This window comes from Lingula anatina, chromosome 2 (genome assembly GCF_051362555.1).
Source record: "Lingula anatina isolate TDL-2025a chromosome 2, LinAna3.0, whole genome shotgun sequence".
NCBI lineage: Eukaryota > Metazoa > Brachiopoda > Lingulata > Lingulida > Lingulidae > Lingula > Lingula anatina.
Window position 1 is genome coordinate 28,937,632 of NC_141768.1, and position 18,429 is coordinate 28,956,060.

Consider the following 18,429-nt stretch of genomic DNA (forward strand, 5'->3'; position numbering starts at 1 on the left):
TAATAACAGACAAAATTCTCTCCATGTGTGTGTGTGTGTGTGTGTGTGTGTGTGTGTGTGAGGGGGGTCAGGTCTCTGTGCAAAGCTAGAGTGCAGGAAAACTACATATAAGACCACAGAGATAACACTATTGGTTGACAGTTTCAAAACTGCATCATTTCAGCATCAATTTACAAGTAAAACAACGTCCTTACATCATCCCCCCATGAGTAGGTAGAGTAGATGCTACTGCGGTCAGTGGTATTGCCTCCTGTCCACTCTGCCTGAGAACCACACAGCCAGCTCTGGCTCTCAGTTAAGGGAGATGACCGCCCACTCTGAGATGGACTGCTGCGGCTGCTGTGGTAACTGAAAGAGTAAAAATTAAATTAAATATAAAATCATCCCTAGACAGACTTGGCATACTTCTTACAATGTTAACAAATAATTCTGGTCCATATTTAAGCTAAAAAAGTTTTATTTTAATTTGAGAAATTTTTAATTTACCATAAAATCACAAAACACGATAGGTAGCACAGGAAACAGAACAGTTTTCAATCAACTAAAAAATGAAAATTGAAATAATGTTCTTATAAAATAAATTTAAAAAAATATCAAGTGTTGAAGCCTGCTTATAGTTTAAGATTAATACAAAATTAAGTTTCATATTTTTTAAAATCCTCATTTCATACTTCTGAACTCGGGCTGAGTTGTTCTTATATTGCTGATCATCAACTTATAATCATGCAGGACCTTTTTTTAAAAAAACAAATCTTAGGATCTTAATAAAAAAGGCATTTTTCCATGAAAGAGAGGTAATAAAAATTGTGATGAACTGCTGACAACAAAATTAAAAATGGCCAAACACTATGATCTCTCCCAGCATCACCACCCAGACGCGGGGTCGACTTTTGCCACACGACTTTGCAATGTTCGACTGCAATGTCTCCACATAAATTAAGATTGAATTTTTGTTTTAATCTAACCAGAGGACATGGGCCAATCCCTTGGTGTGGTATATTGATAACAGCCACTTTAGTCTCAAGAGGAGATCACACCACATCCCCCATAAGCCAACTTAATTGAACTCTGCAGCAATGCCCACTACTTATTGCCTGTCTATTCAAACACTGAGGCAGGTAAATTGGTTCCCTGGGCATAGTTTTCACTAGCAATATTGATGACGATCTCATTTATCAGGAAATAGGACATTAATGGTGATGCCAAGATAGTGTGTATTTGAGGATAAATATGGATGCTGCAGCCTGCTGAATAAAGAGGTACTGGTGCAGACCAGAGACAGATCTAGAGATATTTTCTGACAGTCTTCCAAATTATCTAAGTTGATCCATTCTCCTTTTTTGACCTTCCGACAGAAAAAGTCAGACACCCGTCAATGTAAACTTAAAAATCTGACAGTCTTCCAAAAGACCCAGAAGATGGCCAATGTTTGGACCCTACAGACAGTGTTTAATGTGTACATTATTGGTATAGTCTGCCCAGATCAGAGTGGGATGCTGTGGTTGAAGCACCAACGTATGATGGTGACATATGGGTTAAAACGAGATAACTGTAACTGTATCAACAATCAAGATTCAATCTACATGGTATTCATCTACTGACACACTCTAACTTCCCCTCCCCCCTTAACAAACAATACTATTGGCAACAAGAATCAAGACACCCCCCCCCCCCCAAGCCCCTACCCAGAAGAGGGATGCAGCTTTCAATTTCCACATGACCAAAACTGCAGTGATAGAGTGGCCCTTCAAGTCAAGGACTACAAAGCCCTGAAGGTCACATGCAAACCCCTGTACAAGCAAATTAACATGCTCTATATTTCATTGCAGCATTATTCTAAGTTTGCCAATTGATTTCAGTGGCATTATCTTGAAGTACAACATAGCACAGAGAACAGCACAGTCACTGAAACGGGCCCACTGAAACAGGTATAATAGATGACTGATCAGTGAATACTCTTGTAAAATACAAACCCTGGCAGATTACAAAAGAAAAAAAAATTGGGGCAGCATGAAAACATTATTTGTTATTTCTTAACTTTACTATCCTGTTACTAGTAGTTCTGTACATTACATTATGTTATAATTTTATTACTCATAAAAATTCTATTCAGTCTAAGATTAAAAGCATTTAATCTAGTTTTATAGTCTGCTGTAATAAATCAATGTGCATAAACCCAGGATTTCTTTTATTAAAGTCAGTTTCATCCAGAATTTATCAACTCAAAGAACCAAACAGGGTGCCATGAAAATTGAATAAAAACCCACATATCAGTAGCCTTGTGCAGATAAATATATCACATTACAGTAAACTGAAAATCTTTCTGTGAAGAAATCGGCTTATTTTAATTCCAGAAAAGAAACTGGTTTTGCCTGGAGGTTGATATTTTCCCCCAGTGTTCAATGAGCCGGTCAATGCCCTGGGACAACACAGAAAACTCTATACCAGTAATCCTATTGGCAATAAAACGCTCCAAAAAACATACTCAAACTACAGTTCTCAGTGACTCCCCTAATCCACTTCACCATTCAAGATCATTCAAATTGAGCAAGAAAAAAAACTTACACAATGAGAGCCATTGTGTGTAATTAAGTTAATACTACCAACTTTTTTTTCTTCAAAGACTTTGAAGACAAGTTTGAGACCTAAACAAAGCCATAATAGGTTTTCATGCAGGGAGCACTGCATTTTTTACTCTGACACAGAGCACGAGAGATGTTTTAAAAATTTCAGAGTCTTGGTGACTGAGCTGGGTCTAAACACTGAATGGGATTAAAAGTGCTTGATGTCATGCCTGATACCTTGAAATAAAACCTGTGGAATTCTACCCCTACAGGAGTTTTCAATCGCGTAAATCTGATTAGCTCACTCAGGCAGTCTGTTGCGCAAACAGATAGCTTCAAAACTGACCAAACAGTGGACTTAACAGCCAAGGAGACTGAGAAAGTTTCAACAAAGCTGCTCTCTGTTAATTGAACAAGCCATCTACAAGTATTTCTTCTTGAGGTGTTGAATAATGGTATTGTAGAATGGACACAAATTGTACTATGTTAACACATGAAAACCATTTAGTTCAGAAATGTTAGTTTTGTTCCCTTTGAGAAAGACAACATTTATATAGTTACCTCAATTTACTTATTGAGGAAATATATATGTATCACACTTACGTTCACTTGGTAAGATAATCTTAGCAACCAAAACATGAAGCCTAATATTGCTCAAATACTAGCATTGATTTTTTGTATCAAAACTGACAGTGAAACCACAGAAAGTATGAAAATTGTTACAATATTCAAATGTACAGACAAATCTTTAATTTATAAGATTCTGAACAAATTCCTTTTTTTTTTCTCCAGTATGAGAATGAAAAAAATTCAGGTTCACACACATGTAACTCACGTCATTCTTTATGTGAACTGACGTCATCAAACCATTAAAATTACAAAGAGATTCTTTCTCCTTTCTCACTATGCAAGACATGTTGATTGGTTTCAATGCCAGTGCTGCTGTCAGAAATTGGAGAAATGTCACAAAAATTTTACCACATTAAATTGGGTGTTTCAGCAGGTGTTCCCATGTGACCAGTAACCTTTTAATATTTACTAGTGTGTGAAAAATAACCATTTGTCAAAAATAAATTTAAAGAAACCCTTTAAAACAAGGACTCAACCAATTTCTATCCTTTTCTAAAAAGCTGTTGAGATTTTCAATGGCTTCCTTATCTGCTACATGTACCTGTGTTAAATTAAATGACAACCAAAAACTACATGCAAACTTCATAAAATTGATTCAAACAACAGCCTCTCTTTACCCGTCACAAATTGTTTTTAGACAAACATTAAATGTTGCCTTGCGTGAACCATTTTCCCATGCTCATATCAATCACAGAAGATTGACTTACCCATTCCTTTTCAAGTACATAGTTACAAAAGTAACATTAAACCAGTCATATAACTGCATTCTTTGAGTGTATGTCATTTCATTAATTAGCAACAAGCTCAATGTAGATAAAAAAAGTGAACTGTTACTCGGGGAGATTTAAATTACTTTGTGAGGTTCTGTGACATTTCATAGAATAAAATCATGTTTAATCTCCTTAGAAACAATTTACTATTTTATCATCAGTATACAAGCAACAATAAAAAACCTATTTCTTTGAAGTTCTGTGTAAAGAAGGCAAATGGAAACACCAAGAAAGGAGAATCAAAATGCATGATTTCGACTTCATAACATTTTGACATATTTCTACAATTTACAAAAAAACTTGTTTCTTTATCTGTATAATTCTTATTTATTACAACCTCCTACATGGGAATGCCATCAAAATAGAGATCTATAGTAATAAAATATTCTGGTGATAAAAAAAAACTCAGAGATTTCCTTACTTCGATATGGCATCCTGTGTTGTCTGCAGGAACTCTGGAGGTAGCGTCTGCTGCCCAAACTCAGGTAATGGATGGACATCTACACTGCCACGTGAAATTCCCCGTCTGGAAAATTAAGCAAGAAAATTCATAAATATACGTATCTTAAATTTGTAGTGAGACTGAAACTAAAACATTCTAAAAAGTGGTTAAATAAAATATTTCAAAATTGTACTTAACTACTAAATACAAAAAATGAAAGACTAAAATTTTATTTGTGGCTGGAATGAGGAAAACATATATACATATATATCTTTATTAAAAACATAAACAAGACTGGAAGTTTTAAAATGTTCCTAGTATAATTAGATTTCTAATATGTGATGTGCTCTGTTAATCTGTGTACAATATCAATTTCACCCAACTGACAAATCATGATAATTCATCCATCACATATTATATTCGACACAACCACAAAACATTTTAATGAGACTTCCTTTCACCTTGAAAAAAACAAACATGAAAGTTCTGCCTCTTGTGTGATCCCAAAGAAATTCACAAATGTTGAGTCAACAGCCTATCTTTGCTCACATTTTATCAAACCAGCTTCCAAATATTGACCAGTGTACCTAACAGCTTCATGCCATAGCTACCACTCATGTTTTTAGTAATTATGCTACTTATTGAATATCTGTTCTTAACTAAATAACACGGGGTTGGCTATTACTTGCTGTCATGTCAGCTAAGGAGCCACATTAAACAGCATTTACGCACTCCTACAGGCTTTTTTAAATTTCTCTTTGTAGCACTACTTACAACCTCTACTCTTACTAAATATGTTTTATTTCACACATTATTCTTTTTAATGAGATACAAAAATAAATAAATATATTAAAAATGTGAAAGAAAAAAGGAAAGTTGCATAGGGGAAATTACTGTGGAAAAGCTCTATTAATAAAAGCAAAAATGTATTTTTTAATGACAATAATAAGAAGAAGAAGAAGAAGAAAAAAAAAGAAGAAAAAATTTTCAAAGGGTGCACTCTAATAAAAGATACAGGATGATCGTATTCACTAAGGCATGACAACTTTAAGTCAACATACATCTACTATAACACTGACCATAAAAACAAATTCATGTGACAAGAATGATCATTGTTATGTTGAATTTATACAATACTTTTAAATGTGTGTCTTATACCTACATACATAACGGATAGTTAAAACACTGTAATTAGATGGTAGTTGAAAGAGCATATGAATGTAACATTTAATGGTCAATAAAATATCACTATTATTAATATTAAAATTAAGAAATTTTATTAATACTGCTGATATCAATTTAATCCCAATTGTTCTTAGCTGTGATTCCACATTTCTTACTCCTCTTCACCTACAGCAATCTTATAGGAGTTTCTCTTCCCACACAACCGTTGTATTTGGCAACTATGTGCGTATCTGTGTACACAATTTCAACTATTGGGATAAGTGACAAAGAATTAGGTAACATCTTATCTGAAGAAGAAATAATTATAGCATCTGGGTAAGGTTGTAACAGGTGTACAGCTTTGATGCTCTGTCTACCTATGTTGGTCTTAAACACATGTCATATATGATGAACAACGAAAAAAAGTTTTTGATGAAGTTTGTTTGGACATTTAGATACCCTTTACTTTTGAGGAAATTGCCTGTACCACTGCTATAAAACCTACTCAAACAAGAATCAGATTTTGAAATGTTAGAGAAGTTAGTACATTTTTCATCTTTTTTTTTCTTTAAAATTATTTTTATGAAACCTTAAACAAAACATTCTTTTAAAAACCAAAAACTTAGAATTATCAGTATGTGGTATTACTGTTAGGTCAACCACATCCTTAATTTCCACATCCTTAATTTCCATCGATTTGGCTTCAACTTGGAATATTAAATTTAAATATCATAGTATGCGGCATCCATATGGGCTCTGATGTTCACTTCCTGCAGCCCTATTCCATTTTCAAAAATATTCAAATGTGTTAAAATTGATCATATTGCACTAGATACCCTTGACCCTCTCCTTAACCCATGTCCACTTACCCTTGTGTTAAAACCTTGACCAGAACTGCCCAACAGGTGGTCATTCCAGTCAAAACAGAATCACTTAGCACATGGGAGTTATCAGAGCAAATTCTCCAAATTCTCTAGCACTTGTTAGACTTCTAAGGCCAATTTATGAATTTTTGTGTTGTAATTTGAAGTGTTGCACTGCAGCTACCTAATCCATAAATGTTTCAAGCAAAAATCTGAGAATCTTCCTCAAAGCAGTAATGAAATGCTTAGATTTATATATAAAATGAAGTCACGAAGGAGCAGCCATATCTGAAAAAATCTTTCATGCCTTTGCAGTATGTTCTTTACTGCCATGCTTGTTTATTTGGTCTAAAATGCCCAAATGATGAGCAAATTATCCCCCAAGGTATTATTTCCCTTGCAGTTACAGATCTGGGATTAATCCCCCCAGACATTGAATACAGTTTCTGAAAACAGCTCAGTAAACTGACAGGTGTCATTTGTGAAGAGAAATATGAATTTAAATAATTGAATATTATAATAATTATCAGAACTTGTTCCAAGTCCTATAATTGATATAATTGATGGGTGTTATTTGTGTTTTACTTGTATTAATTGAATATAGAAATACGCAAACTCAACACTGATATTTCAAGCTATAACTGTAAGAAAAAATGGAAAAATATCAACAAATGATACAAATGTCAAATCTGCATATGGGGAGTAACTTGAAAAATATCAAAAAATGATATAAATGTCAATCTGCATGTAGGGAGTAATTAGACCTCTACACATACTAAGAGTATAGAGCAGGTTGGTATTTTTGTTCTTATCCTGAACATAATGACAGCCGAACTTTATTTTAATGATCAGAATATTGATCCACAGAGTGAAAGCCATGCAGTATTGTTGTATGACTGTGGTAATCACTAGGAGGATAAGTTTATTATGTAAACCAGAAAAAAAGCCACTTTTATAAAAATACCAACCGCAGAAAGAGCAAGTATACTACACGTAGCTGACTGTATGCATGTCAATTATTTCCAGCACTGAATACCTCTTGTGTTAAAGCTAAGTTTTTCGTGACAAAAGTGCACGTTCGCATGCTCTCTGGCTCTACATGTCAATCAGCTGCATTCTGAATATAATATCAATCTTGATCATATGCATACACAGCTAATTTAAAGATCTCTCAAGACTGAAATTTCTTTTCCCCAGCTAATTGCTGTAATTCCATTAAGCCCACTGATTAGTTTAATCCTTTGGAGACACAGCACTGGTATTTTGTAACTATTACTGTTACATTTACATAACTTGATTGCATAGTTCAAATGTAAACAATATATTCCAAAATTTATGTCATATTTATTCATTAATTATGCAGAGCAATGCTGATACTCAACTTGTACTTAAACCTGCATACCAATGTCATTGATATAAATCATATTGTTAAGAGGGTCAGATTGAAAATGGCCTATCACGGAATATGAAAATCAACTGACACAACTTCCATAGAGGTCATGGGGATATAATGGAATTTTATAAGTACGCATGTGGGCAGGTCATTGGGAATCATCTGAGATGGCATAAAGTCATGCAACATTCAACTTTTGTCAACTAGCGCAAAATCAACTAAAATCTCATGAGATTTGAAGGGGAGCTGGGTCAGAAATAATGACTGACTAGCGAGTGCGTTTTGGCAACAAATAAAAGCTGACAGAATTTATCCATAGATATTTTACTGGATGTTTTCTGAAGTTATGTCAAATTACAGCCTATTACTCCCAACAGCATGACTTTACCATGTTTTGTGTCGCTATTATATTGTTTTCTAAAACAATATTCCAAGCACAAACTTATAGTTTTAACCCTTATCCCTTTGGCTCCTACAATCTACCGAATAATGAACCCTCAGAACAATAAACCCTTAGAATATAAGGACTCCGTCAGGTAGTACCAACAGCATCTTAATAGACTTTCTTTGACAATTTTTATTGCTGAGTATCAAACCTCAATGCAGTACATATAAGGAGTCACGAAAATCACTTAAGTACATATGTATGTTATTTCAGATTTTCTTTGTTGGAAATATTAAAAAAAACTGACAATGCTTCTTGAAGACCTTGCCACGAGGGTTATCAATATATTTTTCTATGAAATATATCTCTAAACTTAATTGACAGAAGAAAAAAAAGATTTTCAAAAAAATCAAAGTGTTTCTATTCTAGTTTTACCCTATTTTTTTTTACCTGTCATCATTCTTCAAGTTGCTGGAAACACGTGTTCCAACACAAACAAGAAGTCCTCCCAAATCATCGCGCGCCTGTGACATGTGAACCAACTCTTTCCCAGAGAACTGCCACTTCATGCACACACAGAACTGTGCCCACTTTGGGCATGTGAATATTGCAACTTGATGACGCTCATCATGACAACTGACTACAAAATCCCTGAAATCTTGAGCTTTTCCATATGGCGTGTCCTCCGGCCCTCATGCTCTTGTTTTTGTTTATTTTTGGTCTGTTTCCCTGGGAACTCTGTTTTTCATATTCAGTTTGTTTTTGTCAAGTACTGGTAAGTCACTTGTAACAAAAATTCCAGCTATTGACTTGTTTTTTTAAGACAATCTCCTTACAAATTATCCTTTGCCCTGAGATTTAATGCAAGATATCTGTCAAAATTATGAAGATTCACTTTACTCTATTCATAAGTGAGACAAGACGAAACTGCTCAACAACAAAACCTGAGACAACCAACCACCGTCAGCCCATGAGAAAAAAATCCTATAATTTATCCCTCGACTGCATGCCTAAATTCACCATCAAACGCCAGAGGTACTCTTTGTTCAGGAACACTTTGTTCAGGAACGCAATTTCTGCCATCATGCTGCCAGTAGTAATTCAACACTCCTTTCCCTTGCCTGTATCTGTAACACTGTCAGTCCCACAGATTTTAAAGAGAAAGTCCTCAAATGTCAGTTGACTGCTCAGACATCTCTTCATCCATAGTATCACAAAAGCTGCCAGATTAAAGTTACCATGCAAATATATCCTTTCGCCAGCAAAACTGCTATGAATGGAACTGCCTCAGCACGAGTAGAAGAAAAAGCTGCCGGCTTATCATATATACATACACTCTACATGCTTGCTTCAAGCAACTTCTTTCAAAGCAACTTTTTCAAGTACACGCTTTCCTGCCTCTCTAGCTTATATAAACCCTGAGATAATAGTTTCTTTTCTGGTACAATCACACATTATCATCCAATTTTTGTATTCGTCAGAGAAAACTTCACATATCCTAATCCACCAAACTGCCTTTAGTCTTTCCTTGATAAGGTCAGGCACCAGAGGTCCTTAGCCGCAAACACCAATCTTCTGATGTAAACACACAAATGTTGGTACGGTTTTGCCAACAATGCTCTCCTCACGCAATGTCAACTCATCACTTTCTTAGAGAATCGACTTGTTACAAACACACACTGCTCACTGGAGAAAGAGCCCATGCCGCTGTTCTTTATAGTAGGTATATGCTTAGCAGCCCACAGCAACACTATAGGTCCCAGTTCTGTGTATTAATGAAAATGTGCTTAAACAAGCCTAGAACAGCCTTGTGTGTACAGTTGAATTTGCAAACATGGCATGTGATTGGTTAGGCCAGCCAGGAGATCCCACAGCACACACGAGGGAATATGTAATATGTGGTACTATGTACACTATCTTTGAGAACCCGATTAATTACTACACTTGGTGATTGTTCCTCTTTGATTATGGTAATGAATTCTTGAATTAATGAAGTAAGAATTTTCAAATGGCACTGGCATCTTGTCCTTGCTATACTATAGTCAAGATTTCAGATTTAGCAGCAGTAGCTTTTAGTAAAGGGAGATAAGTTGGGCTACATCCCCCCTCAATTTATTCATTAAGCATATTTTTATTTTTAATTTAACAATGCTTAGAAATAAAAAGAAAGGTAACAAATGTAAGATTGCAGCTAATGTTAATATTCTCAATGAATAAGAGAAATTTTCAGAGAGTTGAAAACACAAAAAAGTTATGCATAATATAATTAAGAAACCACTGCCACACAATTTCCCCCCTTCCACATTAAATTAGAAATAAAAAACCTGCCAATTGAAACTGAATGAATTTTTAGCTGCCAAAAAAGAATTGTACAAAACTGTTTGTTAAAAAAGCACTGTCCAGAATGGCTTTGTTTTCAGCAATGAATAATGAGCTCTAGCTGCCAATAAAATAAACAGCCAACAGATGTGGTAAAAATGTGGAGAGTTCACAAATTATTTGACCCATATGGTCTTCAAAGAAAAAATAACAATAAGTGGTCAGTTTCATATTTCACTATATTTTATGGAACTGCCTAAAATGCTGAGATCCCAGAAATACTAGAACTCCAAGTGGGGTGCAAGTGAGAGCAAGAAAATGCAATATATTGAAAGAGGTGCAATAAGTTATTTTATCACTAAAGCAAAAAAAAACTCAATAATGACATTTCAATATTCTTAAAGGAAAGATACAATGAACAAGAGAAACACTGATATATAAAAAATTGACACCCTCCAACCCCCCCCCCCCAAAAAAAAAAAAAAAATCAAAAAACATTTGACACAAATATAAAAGTCATTGGGTCACTGCTGCCTTTGGTCAGTCTGGGAGTCTACAGCCTGTAGAACAGCGCTGGGCTGGTCGCTGGCCATGCAATCTGGAGAGTTGACCCACAGTCTAATGACTGGTCATAAAGTTTCTGGCCCTGCACTTCGTGACAGGCATTGAAATTTGTGTGGTGAGAGAAAGCTGTATAGTAACTATGCTGCTTATCAGTCTTGCTGCCTAGTTGTAAGAGATGACGAGATTAAAAGCCAGTTCAAAGGTGTAATGAAATTATTTTTCTTTATCAGCAAATGGAGTGTGTGGTATCTGCTGACTTAAATCATGACCAGGGCTTTAAATCGCTCAACTATACACTGCTGTTGATGCTATAATGGCAGTTTAACAAGCGTTGAATACAAGAAGAAAGGTCATCTTGTTGCTATCAAAGGGCGGCTCCTTTAATGCTGCTACCTTACACTGTTATCTCTGTTTTGAAGACAAAGTTGGTGACCCTGGAGATCCGTTGACAATAAACTATCAAATACCTATTTGTCTTTTTTTTTTCATGCAAGCCACATGGTGGTCTTGTTCCAAATACAATTCTATCAAATCTATATATTTTTTTTCAAAAAGCAAAGTGTTAGTTTTAAGGACCATTTCTTGTATCTTTTTAAGCAAAAATCCTGCCTTTGTAGTCTAGGCATTCACCTTTACATTTATTCATCATTATGTATTTTAATAATAAAATTCACACAATGACAACTTATAATACCACAGATAGACAAAAAGAGAACCATCAACCATCTTTTCAACTTGAAAAATTTATCTTAAAAAGCTCTCTTGACATTAAAGTGTGATCAATGTATGGCAGATCTGGCCAATAAAATATAACATCTATTTAATTTATATAACTTCAGAAATCTGCCACATATGTAGTATGAAGTAAAAAATTCTGCATCCTTTTTTATTTGGTTGATAGCCAAAGCGTAGTTACTGTAGTCCATTTTTGACAAAAAAAACTGCAACATTTTACTCATATTCAGTTGAAAACATAGGTGATACATGACAGGTGTTCCAAAAATACACCCAAAGCTACACAAACCTATATCTTATATGCTATACCTTTATATATAAACCTACATATTATATGCTATACCTTTATATATATATATATTGCATATTATATCATACCATTAATGATCGTGCTACAATTTACCAGCACCATTAGCCTCTTTCAGATCAATGTTACAGAATGCAATAATCAACATTTTTTTTAATGCAAAAAATTGTAAAAGGTTTTCCAATTTAATGCATGAACTAATCATTCAAAGGTTACATCAAACAATCCTGTGTGTTTGAGCAGGGTTGAAAAGATTAATAGACAAGCTAGTATCATTTACAAAATAATGCAACTTCTGTCTACCCATAAGTTGAACTGAATGATAAGACTTCCTATAAAATAATAGAACCATGGAAACTGCAGGCCAATTTGGAAATGTCAACGAATTTGATCCTTTTTAATCATGCCCTTGTCATTAGCTAACTCCCATGGAAAAGGAAACATCCTTGTTTTTCATCATGATGTATGAAAAAAACAGAGAAATATGAACCTACCATTGTATGTTTGGCACAATCACATTTTCTATTATTGTCATTGTAACATATTTTGTTGATACAGTGGCAATGAAGGATTTGCTTGGTAGAAAACTTGGATACAATGCAATATAAATTTCCTATTCAAAATGAAATCAGATTTTATTCAGGTTGCCAATTTCAAATACATACAACCTTTTATCAGGACACACTAAGCTATGTAGTCTTTAAAAAAAGACGTTTTTTTTTTAAAGAAATGAGATAAACACCTATCATCAAGATGAAAATGACACTTAATTCACTTCAAAGAGGCAGCTGATGAGGAAGTCTATGAGATATAGACAAGAGTACCAGAGACCACACCATCTGTTCATGAGAATTCAGAATGTGATTTAACTTTCATTCTATACCTGTTTAAAACTACAACTAGATGAATCAAAATATCCACTTTGATCTTATAAATTGAGACATTTCATCTCTAACATAGATTGCATAAACCTCTACCCTGTATCTCTGTTGCATAAACCTCTACCCTGTATCTCTGGTAAAGTAAACTCCCTTTAAGCAATCCTTATAAAAGTTAGAGTACTGCCAATGTAGTTGTACATTAAGGTACTCTTGTACCAGCAAAATAATTTTGATTTTCACGATAAGATGAGATGATAATACACCCCTGGGTAACTTCTAGAGTTGGAAAAGTAAATTTACATGGTAAATAATGAAAAAGAATCAGAATTTGTACCCCTGCAAAGCGCAATGTGAAGCGCTGACGTTTTCCTTTGTGTCTTCATCTTTTTTTGACAACACTGATATATCTTCCTTTATTTAATTGACCTATCCCAGCTATAAATCCATACAAAAGCATCTTAAACCCTGTACTACAGTAACTTGCAGTGCTATTATGCCTCTCTGCAATGTTGGCTGTATAAGCATGTCTCCAGAAAATGAAATAAAACCTCCTTGGGTTTCTTATGACCAAACATTTGCTGTCACTTTACTCCGTGCTAAGTCTTTTTAATCTACGTAACCACCCCTCTAAAATAACATACAGTATTCTTGCCTGAGTGTTTGACTGTTAGCTCTATGTAACGCTTCTGTTTGCTGATGTCTTATTTCATTAATCAGATCAAATGCCAGATCAATTTTTTTTCCACTAAACACAAATCTATTTGCTACAAAGAAACAATGTGGATTCTTTCATCTCTGAATCTGTTGTTTTTCTCCCCCTCAAAGTGACAATGGCATTAGTCACGCCCTAGGATTTGTAGCCAAGGAAAAAAAAAACATTAATTCCAACAGTAAAAACTTAGCATACTCCCAGTAGTGAAACTGACTGTTTTCCACAGAATATCATGCTCTGAGACAACAATATTAATGTAATGTCATTATCTGCACAATATTGTAGGTCTGCCTTGGAGGTAAAGGAGGAAGACGATGTCTAGCCAATGCAAATGCGCTCCAACAATAGAAAAACTTATCCCAGAATCTTTCAGATCTCTACAGTTAAATAATAAATTCAAAGCAGTTGAAATGCCCTCCAGTGGTAACTTAAACGCACGCACACACACACACACACACGCACACACACACACACACAAAGGTAGTAGATAAAATAATTTGTTTCCATTTTTTGCAGATGTGTCCATGCATGTCCCACCTAAAGCAGCTGAGAATGACCATGTACCAGATATAAAAAGCTTTAAGCTTTTTTTTTCTGTTGAACAACCCTCCATCATTTATGTTGCCTATTCAAACAGAACAAAATTGAATAATTTGCAAAAAAAAAAAAAAAAAAAAAAAAAAAATTCATTAGGATATTACTGAAGAAATAATGTTTTCTTTGAATCTTGACTTTCATTTTGAATTTCATGGAGCTGGTTTATTTTTTTAAATGTTAATGTCATTAATGATTCACAATGCATGCCAATATAGCACAAAAAGATACAACAGCAATTTCTTTCAATTCAAACTTACCCTATGATGATCAAACTGTCCTCTAAAACTGCAGAACCTATGGAAGAATTCTTACGTGGTATTGTCATTCTTTCTGCAGCAATAACGTCAGAACAAGAAAACACCAGCAAGTAAACCTATATTCCACAGTATTCACTTTCTCCATAACTGGAGATTTTTAAACATCACTGCTCAGTTTTTGTCCAGGCTCCAAAGTTTTGACTTTGAAAGATGGTAAAATGGGCTGCTTGTCCCTCCTGTTGTAACAACACTGCAAACACACCCCGATAACAAGGGAGAAACTTGCTCTCAGGAAACAAAAACAATGACCCCTACACGGACTGGGTGTTGAATAACATTATCAGGTAATGGAACTGTCATTTTTCATTTTGTGAACATCCGATTTATTTCTTTTTCATCAGTTTTCCACCAAATTTTTGAACAACTCTTTGTGCTTGACTGTGTTCATCCTTGTTTCTAATTGTCAATACATTCTGGACAAAAGAAGTCTAAATTCCTCCAATGAAATGGTAAATTTACCAAAGCCAAGTCCAGTAATATTTCCTCTCCCCATAAATGACATTTTACCTTTCATCTAGCGTTCTAAAGCAGCATCTCTTACCAACAGTCCATTTTTAAAATAGTGCCTTTAAATATATGCAAATATTTTTGACTATAATTATGCCCAAAGGTTTCTATTTTGTAGCTGACAGCAGCTCTAACTGGATGATTCCCAGTGGATAAAAATTCATCCATGCTGCAACTGACTTCTATTGTAGTATCATCATGACTGAAGGACTGTCACAAAAATAACTCCAAATTATGAATTTTTTCATCATTTCTACACAAGAACAAAAAGATTCTTGTCCTACAGTATTACAATCCTGGGTTTTCTCAGAAACACAGGAAATGTTTTGCCTTGAGACAATTTTGTAATATATTTACCTCTTGAAGACTTCTATCATCACATTATAACACATGTGCAAGGCAGTTCGCCCCCACACACAATACTAAATATAATAAATGAAACAAAAGAAAACTAGCCTATGCACAGTCTCCTTATTTTACTGACTCATCTATATCGACCACAGATAATAAAGACAATTTGAAAAAAACCCCGAATAATCCTAATTGATCAATGACATAGCAGAAAACTCATGAGACCGAATGCATAATGCATTTGGATTGTCAGTGTTTTTAATAATGCCTTCTAAATGATGCTGCTTTATCAGTTGCTAGCAGGCAGACCCTGGGGAGTTTCCTGCAAGTGACTATCCCTGGAGAGTACAACGACCTAAACAACACAGCCAACTTTTCACCACTAAAGTGAGAGGTTTATGTTGATGATCATACTGTATTGCTGAACATCGTTTTCTGTGCCGCTCCTGAATGTCACTTTAAATGTCATTTTTTTTGTTTTGTTTTATATTGATAAAATCAATCTTTTTAATAAAAGGAATTCTTATTTCGGATGGCATTAATCACTCTGCTGCTACAGTTTGCTGAACATTTGATTTCTTGCAATCGAAAAAAATTCCTCATCTGACCAAACTATAGAAAAACAAGCACAACGATTCCTCCATCATTCTTTATCCAAGTGTCAAGTCTCCCTTGCATTTTCCTCTTAAAATTTCAAGAAATCCAGCAGTTTCTATCTTACCCACTTGTGGTGATTCTTTAATGCTGTCGATGAACACAGGTCCTTCCTCTCTGTATCACATACAAAATACAAACAATATATCCAGAAGGAACTATGACAAGGAATCCATGCTATTTTTCATTCTCTACAGACAGCATCTTGGTGTGCAAGGAACAGCAGAGCACTTGGATATCATTGGTCTAAAATGTAAATTGCTGCTGCATTTTGCCTCAGGTCTCTAAAATTGTTTTTCACTTTAAAGCCAGTGCTAACAAGCCATCCAATTAGCAGGCTGCATGACAAGAAATTGTCACTGCTTGTACAGCAACACAAATTAAGAGCAGTGGCAATTATTAACCCCCCCCCTACGTAGAAGTCAATATGGCAGGCAATCCGTGCTTGCAGCATGCACTACATACATTACATGTTCAAATATTCATTACTTTCATGAACTATCATGAAAGACAAACTGTTTTTTTTTTCTTTTTACTGATATATGGACCACGTTTCTGTAACAATTAAGGGCAACTCCTCAGTGCTAAAATGGTGATCACAAATGGACCATTCCCAGAGCCTATCGTACTAACTTTGGATCGATCTATCTCCAAGGGGATTCTTCCCCAGAATCTCATTCATTTGAGAGACTAATGAAGGACAGTACTCTGAGTGACTGTCATCATCATCTTCATCATCACCATCATCACCTTGATCATATACAGATGTATATTGTTTTTATGCAAAATTGTCAGAGTTAGTGCAATCTTCTTCCTAAAATGTCGTATCATTGAGGACATGTGCATTTAAAACAGACAGCACTGCAAAGACACCTTGTAAAAGTCCTTAATTGTATTCTCATGAATCTCTAAAGTAATGAACTTGCAATAAAGCAATCGGAATATCATTGATTTTGTCATATCTCCATGGCAGTAGGACTTGAAAACTGATATCCTCCTTTAATATGATCTCTAAGTCCTTCATTTGCTGAGAGGAGTCTGCACGATCTGGAAATGGTGTCTTTTTAAATTGAAATGCCACAAAGCATGAATTTTCTGGATCAGTATATTTTTTAAAGAGAATATTAACAGCTCAAGATATTAAATAAACACAGCATTTTCAATGTATAATAATCCAGGAAATTGGACAAAGGCAGGTGTCAGTATTATGTATCCCTGATACTTCAGAGCCATTGTTGTTTCTACATCACGATAAAGAGTGTATTCAAGAGAAAATTTTCACCTGTCACAGCGCTTCATTATAAATACATTGGCAAGTATAACTTGGAAACTCTCAACAAATACAATGAGCTCAATTCCTCAGTTATCATTCAAGGAACCTGATCATGCAAAAAACATTGTGAGCAATAGTGTCCTTGTAAACAGTGTGGTTATATTGACCTTACATACAGAGAGAGAGAAAAAAAAAACATTGAAATATCTGAACCAATATTCCCACAATGATTTTGTAAATTCCTTTTCCTATGAAAATCACCATGGAAGAAACACACTGGTCTTTCAACTAAGAACAGAGCTGGAACAAAAGCATGGGCTACATCCTGTGTGTTGACATTTATATATACTAGGAGGAAATGGGCTGAACCAGGCCAATAATGGTGTCCACATTTTAAAATTATACTTCATCTCATATATACAAGTACAGTGCTAGTATGTGCTAGGCCAAAAGAGTGCTATCAGAACGTATCATCTATGCATCCTGAGATTTTGGTCACACAATCTCTTTTTTATTTCCAAATGGAATCACACTCTGGGAAAGTTCAATCAGATGCTGAGATGCCCAGGGCTCAGATTTCAACACAACAGGAAGCTGACTTTCCACTGGCAATATCCTGAGCATTCTTTTTCCATTTGCAAAATTGTATACTCTATCATTGTTATTAATGTATAAAAGAAACAATGTGATACAGTGCTGTTGGCTCTTGAATTTTATTTTATACTGTAAAGTGGGGAAATCCTATTGAGAAATTCTGTCTTCTTCTGAATACAACTTATAGTCATATATGACTATGTTATAATAATTTTTAATCATTATTAAATTGAAAATTACCAAGTCTGGAAAAGAAACACAATAGCAACAACCAAAATAATAATAAAAAAATAAACAGAAAAATGTTGGCTTTCGGTGCTTCAATTTGTATTTCTTCATTAATAACACATAAAGAAACATATTGTATACATGCTATTTGTTACAAAGTAATGAACTCTGTCAACAGT

General features: G+C 34.7%; 1 protein-coding gene across 6 annotated transcripts in view; it reads right to left on the reverse strand.

Annotated features, from left to right (window-relative positions):
• LOC106157607 (protein FAM149B1) overlaps positions 1-18,429 on the reverse strand; it is a 50,467-nt gene that overhangs the window by 11,551 nt on the left and 20,487 nt on the right. For 5 of the 6 annotated variants that reach the window (XM_013533322.2, XM_013533321.2, XM_013533319.2 and 2 more), the window contains 2 exons: positions 4,386-4,490; positions 195-348 (listed from right to left, as the gene is read on the reverse strand). In XM_013533322.2, coding sequence (XP_013388776.2) covers positions 195-348; positions 4,386-4,490 — 259 coding nt within the window. Of the gene's footprint in view, positions 1-194; positions 349-4,385; positions 4,491-8,661; positions 10,031-18,429 lie in introns of those variants that run through there. The other variant, XM_024076864.2, reaches the window with a different exon arrangement.